General features: G+C 40.6%; 1 protein-coding gene across 1 annotated transcript; it reads left to right on the forward strand.

Annotated features, from left to right (window-relative positions):
* Positions 1-708: 708 nt before the first annotated feature.
* On the forward strand, positions 709-14,135 carry gpr153 (G protein-coupled receptor 153; the record flags this gene model as incomplete). Its single annotated transcript, XM_079273386.1, has 5 exons — positions 709-1,244; positions 4,395-4,824; positions 8,446-8,635; positions 11,034-11,218; positions 13,299-14,135. The coding sequence occupies exons 1-5, from the start codon at positions 871-873 to the stop codon at positions 14,133-14,135; spliced, it is 2,016 nt and encodes a 671-aa protein (XP_079129512.1). The 5' UTR covers positions 709-870.
* Between the last annotated feature and the right edge of the window lie 6,673 nt (positions 14,136-20,808).

Below are 20,808 nucleotides of genomic sequence, written 5' to 3' on the forward strand. Positions count from 1 at the left end.
ACTGTTGCCGAAAAAATGCTTAAGAGTTGAATCAACACCTCTCTGACAGCATCGACCAATAAATATTTTCTTTAAGAATTGATCTATTGAGCAGCAGATCCTCACAACTAATAAGCTGCAACTAGGGGATGTTTTGTGGTTTTTGCTTTATGAATGACAGTTAATTAATTTTTACCTAATTTGTTTTAATTGATATTCTATTGATGAATGAATTGACAAATCGTTTCAGTAGTAAGCTTTATGAAATGTAATTGATTTCAGGTCAATCCAATTGCATTTTATTGTTTTTCGTTTATTTTGTAGCATTTTGGTATGAATGGATTTTTATGTGTCAACAGAATCATTTTTCAGTGGCATCGCATGCAAAGTGTTCCCAACATGCCGCCATTCAATAAAATATAGCAATTGCATATGACCGTATCTTTACCTTATTGTCGCTCATATCACATGCAGCATTTTTAAAATAAGCTCTGCTGACTGATAACTGTTCTTAATCACATGTATGGCTTTCAGTATTAACTGTTAAATTGAACTGACTCGTATGAACTTCTTTACCTCCTCTGTCTCTGATCACTGTGTGAAATCTTCCCCCCTCTCCGTCCTCAGGCTCGTAAGGGAACTGGCCCGGCTCTTTCATCCTCCCCCTCTTAACGTTCCGCTGTGTCGCACCTCCACCATGTCCTTCCCCTGCTGTGGCGCTCCCATGGAGAGTGCACGCCCACCCAGATAGGATGCCTGCCTTGCCCGACGTCCCGCATCCCTTCCTGCCCATCACCACCTCCTCCTCCTCCTCCTCCTCCTCCTCTCGTGTACCTGCTCTTGCTAACAGTTCCTTGCGGACCCCCGGGCTCCGCCCTGCCCCACTCCAACATGGTGGATGAGGTAACCACCATGAAGGATGACGTCATCAACGCCAACACGCTGGCTTGGCTGGTCTGCTCGGGCGTGTCCATCCTGGCCAACACTTGGAGCATCCTCAGCGTCAGTGCCAAGCAGAAAAAGTGGAAGCCGCTGGAGTTCCTCATCTGCACGCTTGCGGGCACGCACATCCTCAACATGGCCATCCCCATCACCATGTACTGTGTCATAACGCTGCGCCGCCAGCACTCCAACTACGAGTGGAACGAGGGTCTGTGCAAGGTGTTTGTCTCCACCTTCTACACCCTCACACTGGTCACTTGCTTCTCCGTCACCTCGCTCTCTTATCACCGCATGTGGATGGTACGCTGGCCTGTAAACTACAGGTAAGACACTCGAGTCTGTTGCTCAACAAGTGTTGTGTTTATGCTCGGTCCGATTAAGCTCTTAATTTAGGTGGTGCCATGTTCAAAGGGTAATTTCAGCCCATTTACAATTGTATGTCTCATAGTGTCTAGACGGGTATCAGAGATAACTTTGCCTATATTCAGGTTTTGTGGTATCTGTCTCTGAGATTTCTGTCTTCACTCTAATAAAATGGAGAAAAATGGAATTTTGTTGTGGTGCTCACAGCCTTAAAAATTACTGGTTGCTCTGGATGATCCTAAAGCATGTACAATAGACCTGACTGTATACAGTGTTTATTGGAACTTTCCACTGATGAACTAGTTGCCATAAAAGCTGTATCTCCTGATGCCACTGGAGGAAAGGGAGACATAAGTTTTATTTGTAATTCAAGGGGGGCCCAATCCTGATCAAATGTGTCCGCACAATTCATTGCACACATTAAAACACACAGTGTATTCTGTACGTATGTAATGTTTTATAAAGCTAGATCCTATAAATACATTTTTATAGATTCTGATCAGGTTTTTTTTACATTCAACCATCCATTTATTAATTAATTTCTAAGCAATATAATTTATGAACAATACATTTTAAATTCTAACCTCCTGTAACGCTTTACATAAACACATTCTGACATTTCAAGCTGCACATTTTGGACGTCTTGCTTCACTCCTGAGCAGATTCCTCAGATGGGATGGAGACTGAGTTTAGATTAGTGTTACTCGTCAGCCTGTTTACCTCAGCTTTTGAGAGGGATGCTCTGCATTAGGTGAAACGTCTCTCCTGCCAGTACCAACACATCTACTGGCTGCAGATATTTTATAACATATAACACCATGATAAAACCCTCTCGACTGAGCATCTGCCAGCTCTAGCTTCCAGCTTCATTTGGCTCCTCACAACATGTGATGTTACTCAGTAATACTGAAAAATAAAGCTCAGGTTCACATCACATTAACAGTCTGCAGTAACACCAAGCCATCTGCTGTTCACACGTAATCAGATGTTCTGAACAACATTGCTGCTTCCTTTGAAACAAGATTTGAATGCTATTTGTATCTGTGTTCGGGGATGCACATGCTGCTTTAACATAACATGCTCTGATGATTATTCAGGAAGTTTTATTTGAAAATTGCACTTTTACAAGCACATTAAATGACAAAATAGGACCGTATTGTCGTCATGTCTGTGTAATTTACCTGTCTTTTTCATCTTGGTATTTTACCTGCAATAATACACAATGATAACAATAGCTGCACAGCAACAAACCTGAAAGGGTACTGATCACATAATCATCAATTTGCTGTTTTATAATTTGCAGCTTAAGGACAGCTTACCTTGACGCACACCGCAGAGGGCTTGGCTTTGCTACTCATGAGTAATTTCTGGTCATCAGTTGCACATGAATGCATCTGTAGGACAAACACTGTGGAAAATTAATTGAATGGAATTAGTATTCAAGTTTGCACAATACAAACGAGCTACGATGTGAGTTATTGAAATGGTGCAGAAACTAATGCTGTGGTACATGTCGTGAAGATCAGTATTCTCTTCCTCCCCTGCTGAAAAACCAAAAGTGATTTTACTTCCTGTGGCATCAGATGCTCTGATAAGCCTGCAGATGCACAGCCTATCTGCCTATAGTCAGCGTTGCCAATTTTACAGATAGGCAGATGTTCTCACATGATATGCAAACTTCCTTTTAAATCTTTGGTCAATCTTGGTATCTGTATTTCTTGTGCAGCTGTCATTATTGCCTGATGCCCACACAGAGATATCAGGCTTTGCTCAAATGATTTTATCCCCATCATCTGTTCCCTCACTCATCTGACAATATTCTCTCCCATCTCCTGTCTGGAAGCGTTGAGTTTCATCAATGATTTTATCAATGATATGGTGGAGGGACAGCTCAGGCGATGCACCGTGTAATTGCTGTTCATCTTTCATTTAAATCGCTTCACGTTTGCTCTGCTGAGGTAGCATGGCTGCCTTGTCTCCGACATTAACACACACCGAAGGCCTGAATTATGAATTCCAACCTTGTACTTCGGCAGCTGTTCCCATCATCCTGCACTCGCTGTCTCTTCGGAGCTTTCCCCCTCGCTCTCTCTCTGGTAATACAGTCAAGCAGCTCGGTGACTTAACTTTCCCGTCATACGCACCCAGGCACATTCAGGAAAGGCTAGCATAATTACTCACAGTGACAAAGAGACCTACTTTTCTTTGCACAAAACCGTAGTTAGTTATTTATTTTGCACAATTCAAACAACAAAATTTAAAACAATCAAACATAACAGAAATAAATGAATTTCGCAATGCAGGAAGAGACAGAAAGCCAACTTGGCTTATTTGAAGCCTCCACCTATATAATATTAAAATTTTACAAAATTACAAAAAGAAAAAAGAAAATATGCATAAGACATTACTTTACAACAAAAGAAAGAAAAAAATAATAATAATGTAATTGTGTCACGTGTGAGTGAGCGTGTGCATGTGTAATATAACGGCTAAAACAAGAAAGACATGAAAACTAATACATAAACAAACTGTTACAAAACAGCAATTCGATTTTCTTTTAGGCATCTTTTAAAACATTTTACAGAAAAAGAGAGCAAAGATAGAGGCTGCTGCTGCCCTCTCTGAGCCATTTCTATTGTCTGTGCATGTAGACTAATGCATTAGTAGTTACACATGTTTTAATTATGTTTATTAACATATCTTTTAATGCGAGGACATGCCTCCTGTATCTATCCAGTGCTCCTCCAGAGGATTTTAATGAGCGGAAGAAGAGGACATGTGCTTTGGCTCTCTTAAGGGAGATGGATTGGGTTTCCTGCCAAAACTGCTCCTGCAAAACTCTGACTTGACAGAGAATTGAATGTATTCCTTCCCAACACAAATAATGCAGGAGACGTACTTAAAACGTACACTTTCAGTATTTTTGGTCCAACCACCTGCACTGTTAAAGTTCCATATCACCTTTCAGATCCACCACTATTGGGTCCACTAGTTTAAGACTCTGATGAGCTACATGACATTCTCAGCAGAAAGAAAACCAAAGCCCATTTCTCTTGAAGGCCTGACAGTAGTTTGACTTCGATTATGCTAAAGTCTTGTTCTGCTTCCAGGTTGAGTAACACCAAGAAGCAGGCCGTGCACACAGTGATGGGCATCTGGATGGTCTCCTTTATCCTGTCCACGCTTCCAGCTGTCGGCTGGCACGACACCATTGACCGCTTCTACACCTCTGACTGCCGATTCATTGTGAAGGAGATCGGTCTGGGCTTCGGCGTGTGCTTTCTGCTGCTGATAGGCGGCAGTGTGGCCATGGGTGTGATCTGCATCGGCATCGCTCTCTTCCAGACCTTCTCCATCCAGGCGGGCCACAAGGCTGACAAGAACAAGTTCAACGTCCCCACCATCGTGGTGGAGGACGCACAGGGGAAGCGCAGATCGTCCATTGATGGATCGGAGCCCCTCAAGACGTCACTGCAGATCACCTACCTGATCAGTGGAATCGTCTTTATCTACGACTTCCTGACTGGCTTCCCCATACTGGTGAGTATACTGCCTGAACATGATTGCAGGTAATGATGGAGCTGGTCTAAGAACCAACCAGTTTAAGGGTAAATCAAAAGTTCCAAATGAAGGCTTTTTTTTATATAATAATGAGCTCCAGTAAACAACCGTCAAAGACTTTTTTTTTTTTTTTTTCTGCACGGTAAAAAAAAGATTGTTCACATTCCCTCCAACTTGCAACTGTATTTCCTAATCCAACCAAACATGGTAGCTGCAAGAAACAAATCAGTTTGCTTGTTTCATGTGACACAAGAAAAATGAATTACAGTATTTTCATACCAGTTTTTGAGATGGTGTGTGTGTGTAGAAAGAAACACATGGCGGATGGCAGCCATTTTTGTGACCTCTTCATCACTCAAACTCTTTGCTTAGGTTGATGGAGGTTAAGGATTTAGCACTGGAGAGAGAGAGAGATGGTGGACAGGGTGAAATTAAACATGAAGGTGAAAAGAACGGTTTGAGGGTGGAGTTTGTTCACTGCAGCCCCTGTAACTATATTGTAATAGTGGGTGACTATTGGAGGAAGTAAGGGTTGTTGATAGTAATAACCATGATAATAATAAAAAGAAGAATATATTGGCCAACACAATAGAAAAATGACGACCGTGCAATTCATCCCTTCCTGTTACATAATGTGTGTAGCTCATAGACCTGTCCCAGGTACAGGTCACTGGAGACATCTTCTCTCTGTTGTCTTTTAGGGAACTCCAGGTTTTGAAAACAGTGTATTTAGAGTGATATGGAGATAATCCGCAAATATATTGATATCAATATTGCGTCAATATTTTGCGTTGTAGGGTTGACTGTTGGTGCCTTTACAAAATATTTACACAATGAGATTTTGAATAAATAATCGTCAGTAATGTGGACATAATATATATGGTTTATAATATCCAAAATCTAAGACGATATCTAGTCTCGTATCTCGATAGTTGTATGAAATAGATATATTGCCTTGCCCTAAGTTGACCTTCCCTCTACTTCCTCGGGAAACTGATCCTTCAAGTGCATTATCAGCGGGTGAAGAAAGAGCGAGTTCTGTTTCAATGCGTCGCCATTTGGTTTGTAAATCCCACCCTCAGGTTCTCATTCATTTTTAAACGAGTCGATTCCCTGTTTGTCTATGCAGACTTAAGAGCCTGTGGAAGGCTCCAGGTGTATTGCTCATGATGCAGCCAAACCAGCCATCCTGCCTTCTTAAAAGCAAGCCACCATGCTAGAGCCATGTTTTCCCATATGGAAGATGTACTTGACAGTTTTTGTTTTTATTCAAGCAATGTAAGGCCCTCACTGGGTTTTTTACGGAGATTGAAGCATGTCAGAGTTTGCACCAAAAAGGAATGTAAATAAAGATATAGAGATTGAATGAACTCCATTATTAAATCCATGCTGGTAAGAGCAATTACTCAGTACTGATGAGCTCACAGGCGTGAATAATTCTGGAAGCAGTGCCATATGTTAGGAGATCCTCACCACATGTAGCTGCCATTTGTTGTTCAAAAGTAACCAAAACATTGGGAAATGCTTTTTATGAATTAGTACATTTCAGTCAATGATAACTTTGTGTAATGCCTATGTCGATATGATGTGCTGCTTAACTAGATTGTGTATCATGTTTTTACTTCAGGTGCAACACTATCTCACCTGTACTGAGTTCAGGATCAGAGGGGAAACCACGTTCTTGTTGCTTCATCAGCTGGAAGCTGATTTGAAAAGACAGTGGCGTATCATTTCCACTACAAAATCCTATTGTGTGTCTGTATGTGTGTGCATAATGGAGAGGGTAGAAGAGTACTGATGAAAGATCCTATTTCCAGTGCAGTGACAGGAACAACAAAAGTTCAGCTAGCCGTCTTTATGGCCTGACGTAATGAGCTATTTAAATGCATGGAGCGCTGTACCGCATAATATACAATCGTGTTGCACAGAGAAATACTGAGGAATAGATTTGAGGAACAGAATAGAATCACCACATTGTGTGCGCTAAAAAGCAAAAGCATAATAATTTATATGAGCATCTATTCAAGAGTTGATATAACACTTATACTCTCAACATTTCTATAAGAAAGTGAAAGCCCTTATGACATTATCTTTAAAAAAAAAAGCATTGCCCACCAGATATTTATTCATCTAAGAAATTATACTTATGCAATACCAACATTGTATAACTCTTGGTAACAGTAGTAGTGTGTCCTGTTATCAATTCATGGGCTGTAAGAATTTATATTTAGAGGTTAAAATACACAAAGCAACTGATAAGAACTCTCCTACTCATAAGCTCCCTAAAGAACAAAAGAAGTACTCTCAGTGGAAAGTACATTAGCTGCAACATCATAAAATACATTTTCCAGACTCCTAATGCGTTGTAAGGTGTTCGGACATTTTCTGATGCCAGAATGAGTGTTTTGTTATTACTTTCATTCTTTCTGCCTGAAAGTGTGTTGAACATCAGCAGATGATGTGTTCTAATACAAAGACGACCTGTGTTTACCTACAGTGCCTTTTGTTGTCTTCACAGTCTTTTGTCTACACGGCACTTTTTAGATTGTTTTAGCTCCGTAGACGGACGAGATCAATATCAGTTTCAGGCTTCACAACTTCCTCGAGTCATGTCGTGAAGATGCCGCTGTACGGCTGGTGCTCGAGTTCAACGTATGATCAGAGGAGGCGACACCCGAGATAATGAGTTTGACTGAATCAGTCTGATCAGCGTGTCTTGGCGCGATGCGTTAGATGTGAGGATTAGACTCTGAACCTGTCAACGTTCATGGTCAGATAATGCACTCTGTTGCTCCACTGAGGTGGAGAACTGATGTTCGTTCTAATGCTCGTTCACTGCCTGAATGCAGACATGAAATGAATGAATATTACAATCACAAATCCAATGAGTGACCTGAATGCATCTGAGCCAGTTTCTGATAAATGTTAGATAGATAAATACATAGTTACTTTATTAATCCTACAAGGGGATTTTTTTTCCGCTACAGCAGCATTTATACAGGTGAGCAGTAAAATATATAAAAAGAAATATAAAAATGCACAATATTATACAGTAAAATAGAATATTATTAATGAATTAACTAATTAAACAACCGTGCAAAGATTTACCCAAACTACCAGTGTTCTCGTTGTGAGATTGATTTGGCCAGAGGTGATTGATTATGAAGTCTTATTGCAGTGAGCAGGAATGATTTCCTGTATCTGTCCTTGTAACAGCGGAGCCTTAGAACACACAAACAAAGCATCAGAATTCATTTATTTTTGTTGTATTTTTATGACTATTCCCTGAACTCTGTGAATGGGCACAATGGACAACCTTGTGCCGAGTGCCTGCTGACGGTACTATAGCTTGACTATTAGAAAATGGAGGGTGGTGCTGGAGCAACTATCTCCTAATGGTTTTAACATTCACACTTCTTATGGCAGGTCTTTCACTGGACAACGACACGTGAAGTGCAGCTTCTGAAATCATTTTTTCGGCATTTTGTGGAAGTCTCTTCATATTCTAAGTGTAACTTGAGTTACTTGATGCCCACCCAATCCACGTTATCAGTGCTCTGCATTTTGCATTCAGTATAACCCTTTGCTTACCCTGCCCAGGTGGTGAGCTTTGCCAGTCTGAAGTTTGACCGTTCCTACAACTGGATGGTGTTGTGTGTGCTGTGGTGCTCTATTGCCCAGTCCATCCTGTTGCCCATGTTCCTCTGGGCTTGTGACCGCTATCGGGCTGACATCCGCATGGTGTGGGAGAAGTGCGTCGCCATCATGTCCAACGACGACGTGGATGAGGGTAAGACACTGTCGGAAACCCTCCTCCTGGCCTCTGCCTCCTTTTCACCTGATGATGTGAATATGGATGATGATTCCTATTGCCTAAGACAGCTGTGTGGACTACTAAAAGCTCTAACGAGTTTGTCCAGTTAAATGCTCAGACTGCATTTTCAAAGGTAGTTCCACAATCCAAAATTTGGTATAAATTTGCAGTGTTTCAAAACCATTTACCATACGACGGGAAATTGCAGGTAATTTCTTTGAGATGACAGAATCCAAGTGAGAGGTAAAGACGAGGCATGAGTTTCTGAATTCAGGGTTTGGTCTCACAGAGTTGTTTGTGTTGAGAAGTGTTCTGGGCTGTCTTTGTTCATAGGAGTTGCAGAGACCAATGTGATTCATCAACCTGAATGGTTTTGCCTCTTTGCCTAGGGAGTTGTTGAACTGGGGGAAATTAAGGGCAGCGATATGGCAGGAAGGGAACAGAGGTTAGCATTAAGCTGAGACATCTTTAGTTTATAGCCTAATGTTTGATAGACATGTCCACCTCATGTCCTAGAGCTACAGTATGGTGTGTCACCTTTGTGATTAACAATCCTCAGGAGTGATTCAATTTGAGTCGCATTGATCCGATAGCAACTGAGACACGCTGCAACTCACAATGAAATGTTTTTGTTAAATCATGACCGATAATCCAGCGGTCATGATAATAAACATGAAACAGTTACCTCATAACATCCATCTGAGCCAGTTAACGATTTGTGACAAGAAAAACAACCTTTTCAGAATGTTGCAGAGAAACATGTTGTTTATTCCTCAGTGTGTGAAGACAGCTGATGCTGTCAAATCACAGGATGTGATCTATGTCATGCTGACATTTCAGTGGCAAAACTACAACACAGCACACACAGATATAGCTGTGGTTCAGACAGAGTTGTTCTTTAGACGGCTCAGAAATGGGTTGAGGGAGTTTATCAATGTTTTGACACTTATTTTCTTGTCAGCTATCCAGTTTACAGGGTCAGTGTTCTGTTCCCTAAATCATAGATTTTTAAAGGAAGATAATACATTCCTGGTTCTACCTCATGATGCAAGTTTAAATTGCCCCTTGACTCCGGAGCGCCCATGATTACCACATATTCACATCCTCGTCCTCTGTGATGGCTCCGCTTGGTGTTCCAAGTATTGTGTATGTGTGTATATATATATATGTGTGTATATATATATATATGTGTGTATGTATATATATATATATATATATGTATGTATATATATGTGTGTATGTATATATATATATATATATATGTATGTATATATATGTATGTATGTATATATATATATATATATGTGTATATATATATATATGTATGTATATATATATATATATATGTGTATATATATATATATATATATATATATATATATATGTATATATATATATATATATATATATGTATATATATATATATATATATATATATATGTATATATATGACACTCGTCCAAAAATTCAACATTTTACAAAGGAATCAGACACTTCAACAAAATTTGGTCCAAAAATTAGGTCACATGATAATGATAGAAAGGCTTGTGGTCTGCGCCCATGACCAGATCTCCACAATTGATGAAGACTGATGACGGTGTCAACCATCGATCTTTTTTCTTTTCTTCTGTTGGCACTGTTTAAACTCAACCCAATCTGAACCCCTTCTCTTGTGTTTCTAACCCTCCAAACCTAATCCTCTTCCTCTCGACATCCTCCCTGATTAACTGCTCGTTGTCCAGCAGGAACCGTAAAACCACACAGGCCGTATCTTTCTGGATAATTAACACTGCCAGTTCTCTGCTTTTTTTCCCTCCAGAGGGCTTACCATGTATAACTCATCACAGTTGTATGTATAAGTATTGTTTCCTGTTTTCCCAAAGCTACTGACTTGCATGACGAGCTGCCTGTGGAAAGAGCTACTTTCATCTTTCATCTTTTTTGGCCAACATTTTCCTCAAGATCAGCATTTTACACTCATCTCCAATGGATCTTTAATGAACATGAATGCAGTAATTGGGAAACTAAACTTGGTTGATGGGTATTTATACACTCGGAACACTTTACATTGTGTAAGTGCAAGGTCTGCTTCGCAGATTCTTATTGCAGCTATTTGGGATGGTTTCTGAATGAGCACCCATTTAGGGCTTTTTTAATTCCCTTACTGAACATTTAAATTGAATTAGTGTTTATTTTTGAAGCGACATTTTTTTAATCTAAACTTCATATTCCAGAGCATACCCGTAGGCATATCAACAAAACGGAGAACAATTGAACTTGTCTCTCTTATCTATTCGTCTGTCTGTCTGTCTGTCTTGTGTATTGAGTTCGTTGCTCTCTAATCCTGACGTTCGTGCTTTTCTGCACTTTGCAGAAAACAGCCAAGATGGAGGAATTCATGCCGACTTAATATATGACAGACCATATGACTATAGCTCGGCGCCTGAAATCGTGACGGTAGACCGTAATGCCAAGTATGAGTTCTCAACCTTAGAAAGGGGGGTTCCGCAAGGGTATCCATTGAGGGAACAACAGGAAGATAAAATGCAGTATTTGCAGGTATATTTTTTTTATTCATTTCTTTTACTTGATCAATTGAACTATTTTAAAATGACACTGTGCATGGTGAAGTGGCCTCATGGGCCTTTACAGTAACTTGTTAGAATTTTCTGGAATCAGACATTTTGTGAAGCTATCGCTACCAGATATGCCACAGATGTCTTTGTCTATTTTACGTGAATCAAAAATACACTCTGGCTGACGAATGTTTGGTAAATATGACCGTCGACAGTCCCATCAACATGTTAGATGTGCTCCATTTATCGACGAGTGTGTCCTAGCCATGGGCCTACATGCAATTGACTCCATTTTTATTTTGTGAGAGCTTAAGAGCTTAGTAACTGACTTACCTTCTACATTTCAGGAGTCCCTCAAGGTTTCACGAAAGCACTATAAACATTTGCTCATGTTCTACCCAAAAGCATTGTGTCCATTCGATCGGACATCCATCCCAGTTAGATGCAGAGCTGTGAAATGCTCCTTTTCAGCCTGCATCTATGCCAAAACGTTCTTTCCCAACATGCAGCCTTCTAGGTCAATTAAACAAAACCTTGTTTTCTACTAAGGTTCCAATACTGACTTAACTCTGCAAATTCCAAGTTCTGGCCCACAATCCAACAATGGATCAATTTTCATGAAAATGATTGACTAAATCAGTGATGATGATGAAAATCTTGCTGGACTTGGCCTGGAAGGCTGTGGTGATGATATTTAACTTTAGAATCAACTGATGCAACCCCACACAATATAAACTTTTAACGAAGCATCTTCATACTGTGTCATCTTTGTCAGAAAACAGTACAGTAATTTGCTCATTGGGAAAAAAAAGAACATATATATTTGTAAAAGAAAATGAGATTACACCCTAGATGTCAAACATTAAAATTGAAATTTTAAAGACCAGTGATTGAATTGGATCTCTATTCAATTTGACTTTTTACAAAGCCTGGAAACAGAGATGTATACAGTAGTAGTACCATTTCATCAGACCAAGTCATTACCCCATCCATTGTTTTTGTGTCCGATACACCTCGTCGTTAGATTTAGAAGATTCATTTGATTGTAAAGTAATATTTAGCTGTTATTCCTTGCTGTATACATGTGATGGTGAATTAATTTAGGTGTATTTTTTTTTATTTCAGTTACAGGACAACTGGCTAAAATGTGTTACATTATCTTTTTGCTGTAAAGGCCCAATTAGACCATAAACAAAGAAAGCCCTTCAAAGCCGTAATCAATCGAATCAGTAGAACATGGATTGATTGCAGAATAAAGCCTCTTTGGCTTTATTAGCATGTTGTGTGAGTCTCTGTCTTTCTTCATCATGCATCTGAATTCATTCTTATGCTTGTGCTGCCCTCTGCTGTTCAGCCCCCCCCCCCCACCTTACACACTCAGTGCTACTGTATCGTCTGCTGTATCATTTCTCTGTATTTACTAAAACCCACCACAGGGGGGCAGGCTGATATCAATCGTGTGGCTCTTGACGTCACCTTGACAAATCCTCTCTCTCTTGCATAGTTGTCAGAGCAGAATGGAATGTGAGTATAACATGTAGGGAACAACCATCTGTTTGCAGTTTTCATCTCCAAATAATGGAGTCATTTTGAATACTAGTTCAGTTATAACCATGTTGATGTATGTTACAATGTTCATACATGTCTGAGCGATTCGTTAAAAAAAAGAAGCACTTATCTTCAACAAGCAACGTCTTGTGCTGCACTACAGCTTAATCAGGGAACCAAAATAGAATGGATTTTGATACTAAACTGAAAAAGATTACTGATTCCAATGTCATCAATCTAAATATTTACACAAATCAGTCCATTGGGACTATTACAGGTCAGTGTTATTACTAAAATTGCAGTGTACTATCACAGTGGCATTGACGGCCACATAACCTCAAAGAAACCTACATGTAATGTCCTTTTAATTGATTATGTAGGTGTAACAATAACATATATCGTAATGTTAACAATGAGCGCCGCCACAATGCTTAATGAGTCTGTTTTGCTGTGTAGGTGAACGAATGTCCAAGTTATTTATACACTGACTGGTTTGATCTGTGTGTTGCGTCCAGGTGCCCCCTACAAGAAGATACTCCCACGACGAAACCGACATGTGGACCATCGACCGGATCCCCTCATACCTTCACCGATGGGGCTCCACCGAGGACATGATGGTGACTGCCCACTACAGCTCCACCTTGCCGCGCCGCGAGAGGCGCAGGAGCAGCCTGGTCTTCTACCACGAGGAGAGCCACCATCACCCGCATCGCAAGCGGCGACGCTCTGAGGACAGCATGCACTCCCTCAAGCACCTGCCGCGCGTGGTCTGCAGCGGGGAGCACTATGAGGACGAACTGCGGTGTTTTAGCCGCGACGAGGTGATCAACTTCATCGATGAGACGCCGCTGCCGAGCCCCAGGAAGAGCCCACGGCGCACATCCACCATCTCACTCATGCCAAACGTGTATGAACAGCACGCTGTCATCCTTCCGCACTTCCTGCTCACCGACTTTGAGCGTGAGCCTCAAGCGCTCAGGCGGCTCTCGGAACACAAACGGAGCGGCAGTCGGGGCAACACGCCGGAGGCTTCCCCCAAACCAGACAGGCCTGCCGGAAAGAAGAGCCCCGGGGCTTGTGGCTCCGGTAAAGGCTGCCGGGAGCGTGTGCGAGACGGGAAACAGCAGAGTGAGGTGGGCTCACCTGGGCGCCGCCAGCAGACTCCGGGGCGCTCTACCTGTAGGCCCAGGACAGGCGGTGGAGCCGGGGCTGATGCTGGAGCTGACTGGGGGTATCAGAAGCACCCGAGCAAGGGTGAGAGTAAAGTTAGCACAAACTGTTTTGTAAGCACACCCTCGGCGTCGACCAAGGGATACATCACCTTCCACTCTGATTCTGTCGGCTCCACCTAAAAGCAAGGTTTACCCTCGTTAATTGTTAATATGAACATTATTGCTGAAGTAATGAAAACCACCGGGATATTGGTGGTTATGGGAAAGTGACATACTGGATTATTTGTCCTTTTTACTTGTGCCACTATTCTGTTTTACGATATAAACCACCAATACACATTTGTTCTGCTAAATGGCCTTGGGAGCTTTGGACATATTTTCTGAATGGGCCTAATGTTTGTGGTCCTGTTATTCAGCTTTCACATCACAAAATATCACCAAATGACACTTATTATTTCCAGCACTGACACCAATAAACTTATATTTTTTGTTAAATGGCGTGAACTTTGCCACTCCTTGTTTTAGCTGTTCAGTGTTTCTTAATAATTGCAGGAGGTAGTTGTTAAGGTGGTATTTTTCTCTTTCCTTTTTCTTTGCACTTAACCTTTTAAGAACTTGAACTCATTGTATTTTATTTTGCCTTTAATGTCTGTGTTTTGTTGTATGGATACATTGGCTTTCAAAACAAACATCTCTCAATACTGCTCCACGTACCTTGGTATTGACTTAAGGACATGACACAGTGTGTGTATATATATATATATATATATATATATATATATATATATATATATATATATATATATATATATATATGTTTGTTTTATTTTGATGATGTACACCTTTTCTATTAACATTGTTACTCACAACACATGACTTATTTTTTTTTTCAAGCACCTTTCGTTGAAGTAAACTGAAAGTGGTAATCCCAAAGTCTTTTATTCCTAATAGTTTTACAGTTACTGTGTGATATTGAGATATAACGTGAAGACCCCTAAATTCCTAAGGAAAATGTGAAGTCACTTTTTAAAGAAGATTGTCGTGTCATGTACATATGAAGGGCATTGGATTTATGGTTTTGGTGTTCTTTTTTTGTTTAATGAGACCGTTGCGTAGAACATTTCCTCCCAGTTCATATTCCAATGTTTGTGTTTAACTTTGGAGATGATCAGGCACAACAGTTGCCCACCACCACATTGCATATTTCCATATAAAACATCAGACCAATACAGCTGGAAATGGTGCGTTGTCCCCATCAACTGAGCATGTCAGCCTGAACGCACCTCTTTATTTGTTCCAGTAACGTGTTAGAAAGCACCAATAATTCTTTTTTGAATAGCTCTCTGAGAAGGAACCTCTAAAAGAAGTCAAATTGTCCGAAGGTTGAATGATCCCAGCCTTCAATTTGACTAGATGTAGCACAACTTAAATGCTGATGTTGTACCTAAACCCACAAAGATGTTTGCACTAATTAGGAACATTGTTCATTAAAAGAATGGAAATGGAGTAGACATTACATTAGATGTGTCATCTCATGCATTAAGACTGCTACAGGTTCTGTTCTGGGAGGTCTGTTGAGTATATAAGCAAATGTAAACATCCCCAAAGATGTATTAAATGATGCTGTGGGGAAATTAAAGTCAGATTTTATTCATTATCTATAAATATATGTTTGGAGAGAGAATACTTATTTATCATCATCAGCAAATTCTAAAAGGTCAAGGAAAAAAAATGGTATTACTATCAGTTACCATCATTTTGAGAACTTCTCACTTTGCACTCTCAGTCAAGATAGACACTGCAGTGAACTTACACAATGCTTCACAAAGCCCATTGTCACGTTCATGAAGAACTTCTCGTGTTTACCAAATGTGACAATTTGTGGACTAAAAGGAGTGCGACATGCTCTCATGGACAGTAACTGCTAACCTGAATGTATTTGGACATTAGGACGTATAAAGACGACGTGAAATTAAAATGTGCCCTTTGACAGCCGTATTGGCTGTGAAACTTTTTTGCTATTATCCAGGTAATAAAGTTGCACATGTTTGGCATATAGGTTTTTACCTGCGGCCATTTAAGTGTTTAGTTTAACTTCTCATGTATTAGTGTACCTCTCACTCATTGCAGCCTATTCCACTGGACTGAACTGTTGTTTTTAGCTGAAATGTATCCTCCTGGAAGTGTAACATCACATTCCCCTGTCAAACTTTGCTTTGTCATAGATTTTTGCATTTTGTTGTGTTTACAATATTAAATTATAATTTTGTAACATTCAAAGATTTATGACTCAAATATGAATGATGTTAAATGCTATGATTTTCTTGTTCATATGATGACTTTGTTTAAAAAAAAAAAGACGACTGATTAAATTCACAAGATGATGCTTCAGAGAGTGTTTTTAGAGTTTTGGGACAGTGTTGTACTATGTGGGGCCGTTTTCCCATGTGAGACCTTCTGAGACGTCTCCGATTTGTTTTCCCAGGAGTTTGAGCGATAGACATAATGAAGATAGTTGTCACCATGGCCACATCAACGTTAAGCCATATGTCCCCAGAAGAAGACCAAGATTTGGTGTCCTTCACAATGATGTGAGATATGAATGGTCAGTCTCTCTCCTCTCTCATTTTGGCAACTTCCTGCTTTCAGTTGGATCTACAGAAACGTATCTAAACACAAGCTAAAACAACATTTTGCTGGAGCTGCACATTCTCTTTGAACACTTAAGAATAGTGTAGAAATTGTATGATGAACCTTACAGCTTTAGTTCTGGTCTGATTTATCATCACACCATAGAGAAAATTGGATGGATGAATGAATTAACTAAAATTCAGTTAAATTATTCAGCTTCCCATAAACAAAATAAGTTTTAAGAAATACATTTTGTCACATGAAAAAGAAAATAATTATTTTTCCCACTCCACTTTTCCATCTTCAGATCATAATAAGCGTTCACTCTAGATTTTACGAAATACTTTTAGTAGCACTTAACAAGCAGTTGCCGTAGCATCATGCAATTACCACGTATGGGTGTTCCTTGAGATGTTACGATGATGCAGGTAAGCAGTACGGTTAACGGGAGCTAGCCAACGTTAGCCAATACACAGCTGGTAACAGTAAACAAACCTTTGTTTAATAATATATACTGTTAATGTTTTGACAAATGAGACAAACTAAACAGAACTAGGTGTTGGACCATTGTGTGTTTATATACACAGCTACAGTCTAGATCAGGGATTCCCAAAGTGGGGTGCGCGCACCCCTGGGGGTGCGCGAGCTGCCTCTAGGGGGTGCGCGAGAGGAAAAGTGTAATGGCGGTCTGATGGTGTAATAATATTAAATATAAAAAAAAAATGTAATTTTAATTTAAAAACTGTCAGGTGGGACATCTGAAGCTATCAGTCGTAAAAGAGGAGAGGGACAGAGAGAGAGAGGGACAGAGAGAGAGAGAGGAATCGGAGGCGAGGGGAACGGAGAGGTGCGTGGGGAGAGACCGGGAGAAGAAATCGAGTCAGAGGAAGATGAGACGGAGGAAGGAGGAAGGGATTGCGCAGACAAATCGGGAGCACATCGGCCCATCGCGGAGTCAAGGTGAAAAAGAGGAAACGAGAGTGAGCATCAGACTGGGAAAAAAAGAGGAAATATGATGAAAAGTATCTGTGTCTGGGCTTCACTTGGATTGGCAACGCAGATTCCCCAAAGCCACAGTGCGTGGTGTGCAGCGAGGTTCTGGCTAACAGTCTGAAGCTCTTATTTACGTCACCACCTGAACACCAAGCATGCCAGTGCAAGTCAAAAGCCCCTTACATTCTTTATATCGAAATTGGAGGAGTTACAAAACAGCCAAAACAACTGCAGTCTCATTCATGTGTTGGTCTATAAATGACGCACTACGGGCTTCATATCTGGTTACAGAATAGCGAGAAAGGGGCTACCGCACACAATCGCCGAAGACGTGAGCTTGCCAGCTGCCAGAGAGATGGTGGAATGTATGATTGGGGAGAAAGAAGCAAAAAAGTTGGACATGATCCCGGTGTCCAACAACACTGTGTCGCGCCGCATCGATGCTTTGTCCGAAGACATCCTGGCTTCATTAGTCGCTCATTAATTGTAAATTAAATGTGATAATCTGCCTCTGAGCCTGTGCGTGTGTCCTCACATCCGTATTGCTCTTTAAAAGTGACGCCTTGTGTCACTGAAAGTTATTGAAACTTTGTTGCAGTGTTTCAGGGCGTTTTCACACCTTCAGTTCGTTTGCTTTGTTGCAGTTGCTCCTTTGTTCGGTTTGTGTTCACACTGCAACATTTAACAGCGGACTAAATCTTGTAAACAAATGCCACGCGCGAGCAAACTGTTCTCTCATTGGTCCGATTCTTATGCGGCTATGAAGGCTTAAAAGGCTCTGTTGCGTCTTTTTTTTTTTTTTTTTTATTAATGGGGGGGGGGGGGGGGGTGCGCGAACCCGGTCGGGATGTAGAAGGGGGTGCGCGGCCTAAAAAGTTTGGGAACCGCTGGTCTAGATAATCAGTACTTACAAATAACAACCACAGCGACTGTATCATGCATTTGAAGGAATAAAGGGAATGTCCCCTCTCACACTAACAGCACCAGACAGTTTGAGTTTCTCTCGAACAAAGTAAAGAACAATCAGACAGTGAAAGTGAGGTTGTTTGGTTGGATGCTGTGGTGATGCTGAGCAAGTAGGTTCTGGTGTTTATCTGGATCCAGGTGAAGTTAGAGGACTTTGTTTAGAATTTCTTAACAATGAGATAAGTGATGGGATTTCTGAACATTTACACACGTTTCTCAACTATTACGACACTCCCTTGATCTATTGTTAACAAAACATCTGGCACAAGTATTCCCTCACTGTCTATGACTGCGTGTTTTGATGCAAATCTGTAAAGACATGCGGATGAAAAATGAATGAACCTTTTCTTATGAAAAAGATTGTTCTGATGCAGGGTTGTCAATCAGCATTCATATACAGGAAAAAATAACGTCATTTTCTGATATGTGGCTCCAGTGTACACGATAATCTTAAACTGAGGAAAACAAAGACCTGTTTTTCTTTTACATGGTGAAAAGCAGATTACCACTGAAGGTGCTATGATGATTTTCATCGTCATAAATTCTTGTGTTCCCCCAGAGACGCAAAAACACAACATCTCCGACCTCTAGAAGCAGCGTGGCACCATTAGCAGAGCTGCCATAATGGGACGGCTGATGCTCATATGCTATACAAATCTGCTCTCCGTTCTTGACCAACACAGCAGCTGAAGGATGTGAAGCATGTCCACCTGCACCTATGTAGAACTCAAAGTGGTAGGCTCCTCTTACTGGTGCAGTGAACAAACCTGTGGGACAGTTTTGTCAGTGAATGGGGAATTATCTGTTTATGATGTGGTTGAAACACACACAGCAAAAAAGTCAATAAATATTTAAAATTGTGAATTAAAGTACCTGTGTTTGGGTTGTAGGCATTTCCGATGTTTGTGACAACGTATCTGAAGACCAGAGGAGTGTGTGTGTTAAATGGGCCGATAGTTCCTGGAGAGCCTGAAGCCAACAGAGATGTTGAGAAAGCCACCTGTTTGACTGAGAGAGAGAGAAACATACTCATTTTACAGAATGATGTTACAGTGATGATGACAACATTGACCATGACGATAATGAGCTTTTTTCTAAATTGATGATTGTTTTCTATTAAAAATACATCATTATTCTGTGTATTATTATTATCACCATTCTAGATAGGGGTTTAAATGATCCATTACAACCAAACTGTTCAAATATTTTATCTTACCTTCATTATCTCTTTTCAGAGCCTCCACCTGGTTTTCTGTGACATCTGTCCTGGCTGTCATGTTGGTCAGCTCTGCTCTCGTGTTGGTCAGCTCTGCTGCCTGTGCTGAAATGAATTAGAATAGGTGCAATGTGAAATACATTTTTGTCTCAAATGAAAACAATCTTTGACAGTTAAACGTATTTCATCATCATTGTTTTCATTAGGGTGTGCTTTCGCCACTGAAACCTGTATATTGTTCCAACAAAAATATTGGGAAACATGCATTATTCAAATCCTGTGTATATATGTATGAAAAGTCGTATCCTGTTTCTGTTGTCTCTAATATGTCATTTTGACTTTTACCTTTTAGCTGTTGCTTCAGCTTGTCCACCTCAGTCTTTTGTAAGTCCAGTTCTCTCAGCTTGGCTGCCTGGGCTACAAAAAACAAAAAGGGAAAAGATTCGATTCAATGACATCTTTTTTGTAAACATTATTTCGGTCCGTTCTGTAATAACAAAGTGGTTCGTGCTGCAAGTGCTTCCTCACAACTTAACATCCTACAGCACCTTCATTTTCTCTCTGTAAGTGCCTCATCTCCACCCTCTGTTCAGCCAACGTGGCGCTCATCTCTCTCAGCACAGCATTGATGTCTTGTGTGCAGGTCTGTTGGCGGTCAGAGGCATTTGTTGGTTCTCTTCCCTGGGATTCGGTTTGCTTTCCATGTGGAATAATTTTGTTGTCAGACTCTGTCTGAAGCTGAGCTGTGGAGAGAGAGCAGATCAGCAGCAACAGTGGAAAACACATTGTCATCTCCATTCTCAAAGTGGCAGTCTATGTATGCAGTTCTGTAGTCTTCTGTACTTTCTGTGTTAATCCCAGCCTTAAATAATGTCCTCTGCTGATAATCACAACAGTTCATCAGAAACATGTGCAGGACACCCTTTTGATAAGAATCATTACTTACAGCACACTACTGTCTATCTGTTCAAACATTGATGACACAGTGAGATAGTGTGACCTCCCTGAGGTTGTTGATTGACAGAGATAAGCAAAGACTTACCAGAA

The sequence above is a fragment of the Melanostigma gelatinosum genome, assembly GCF_949748355.1.
Source record: "Melanostigma gelatinosum genome assembly, chromosome: 8".
Taxonomy (NCBI): Eukaryota; Metazoa; Chordata; class Actinopteri; order Perciformes; family Zoarcidae; genus Melanostigma; species Melanostigma gelatinosum.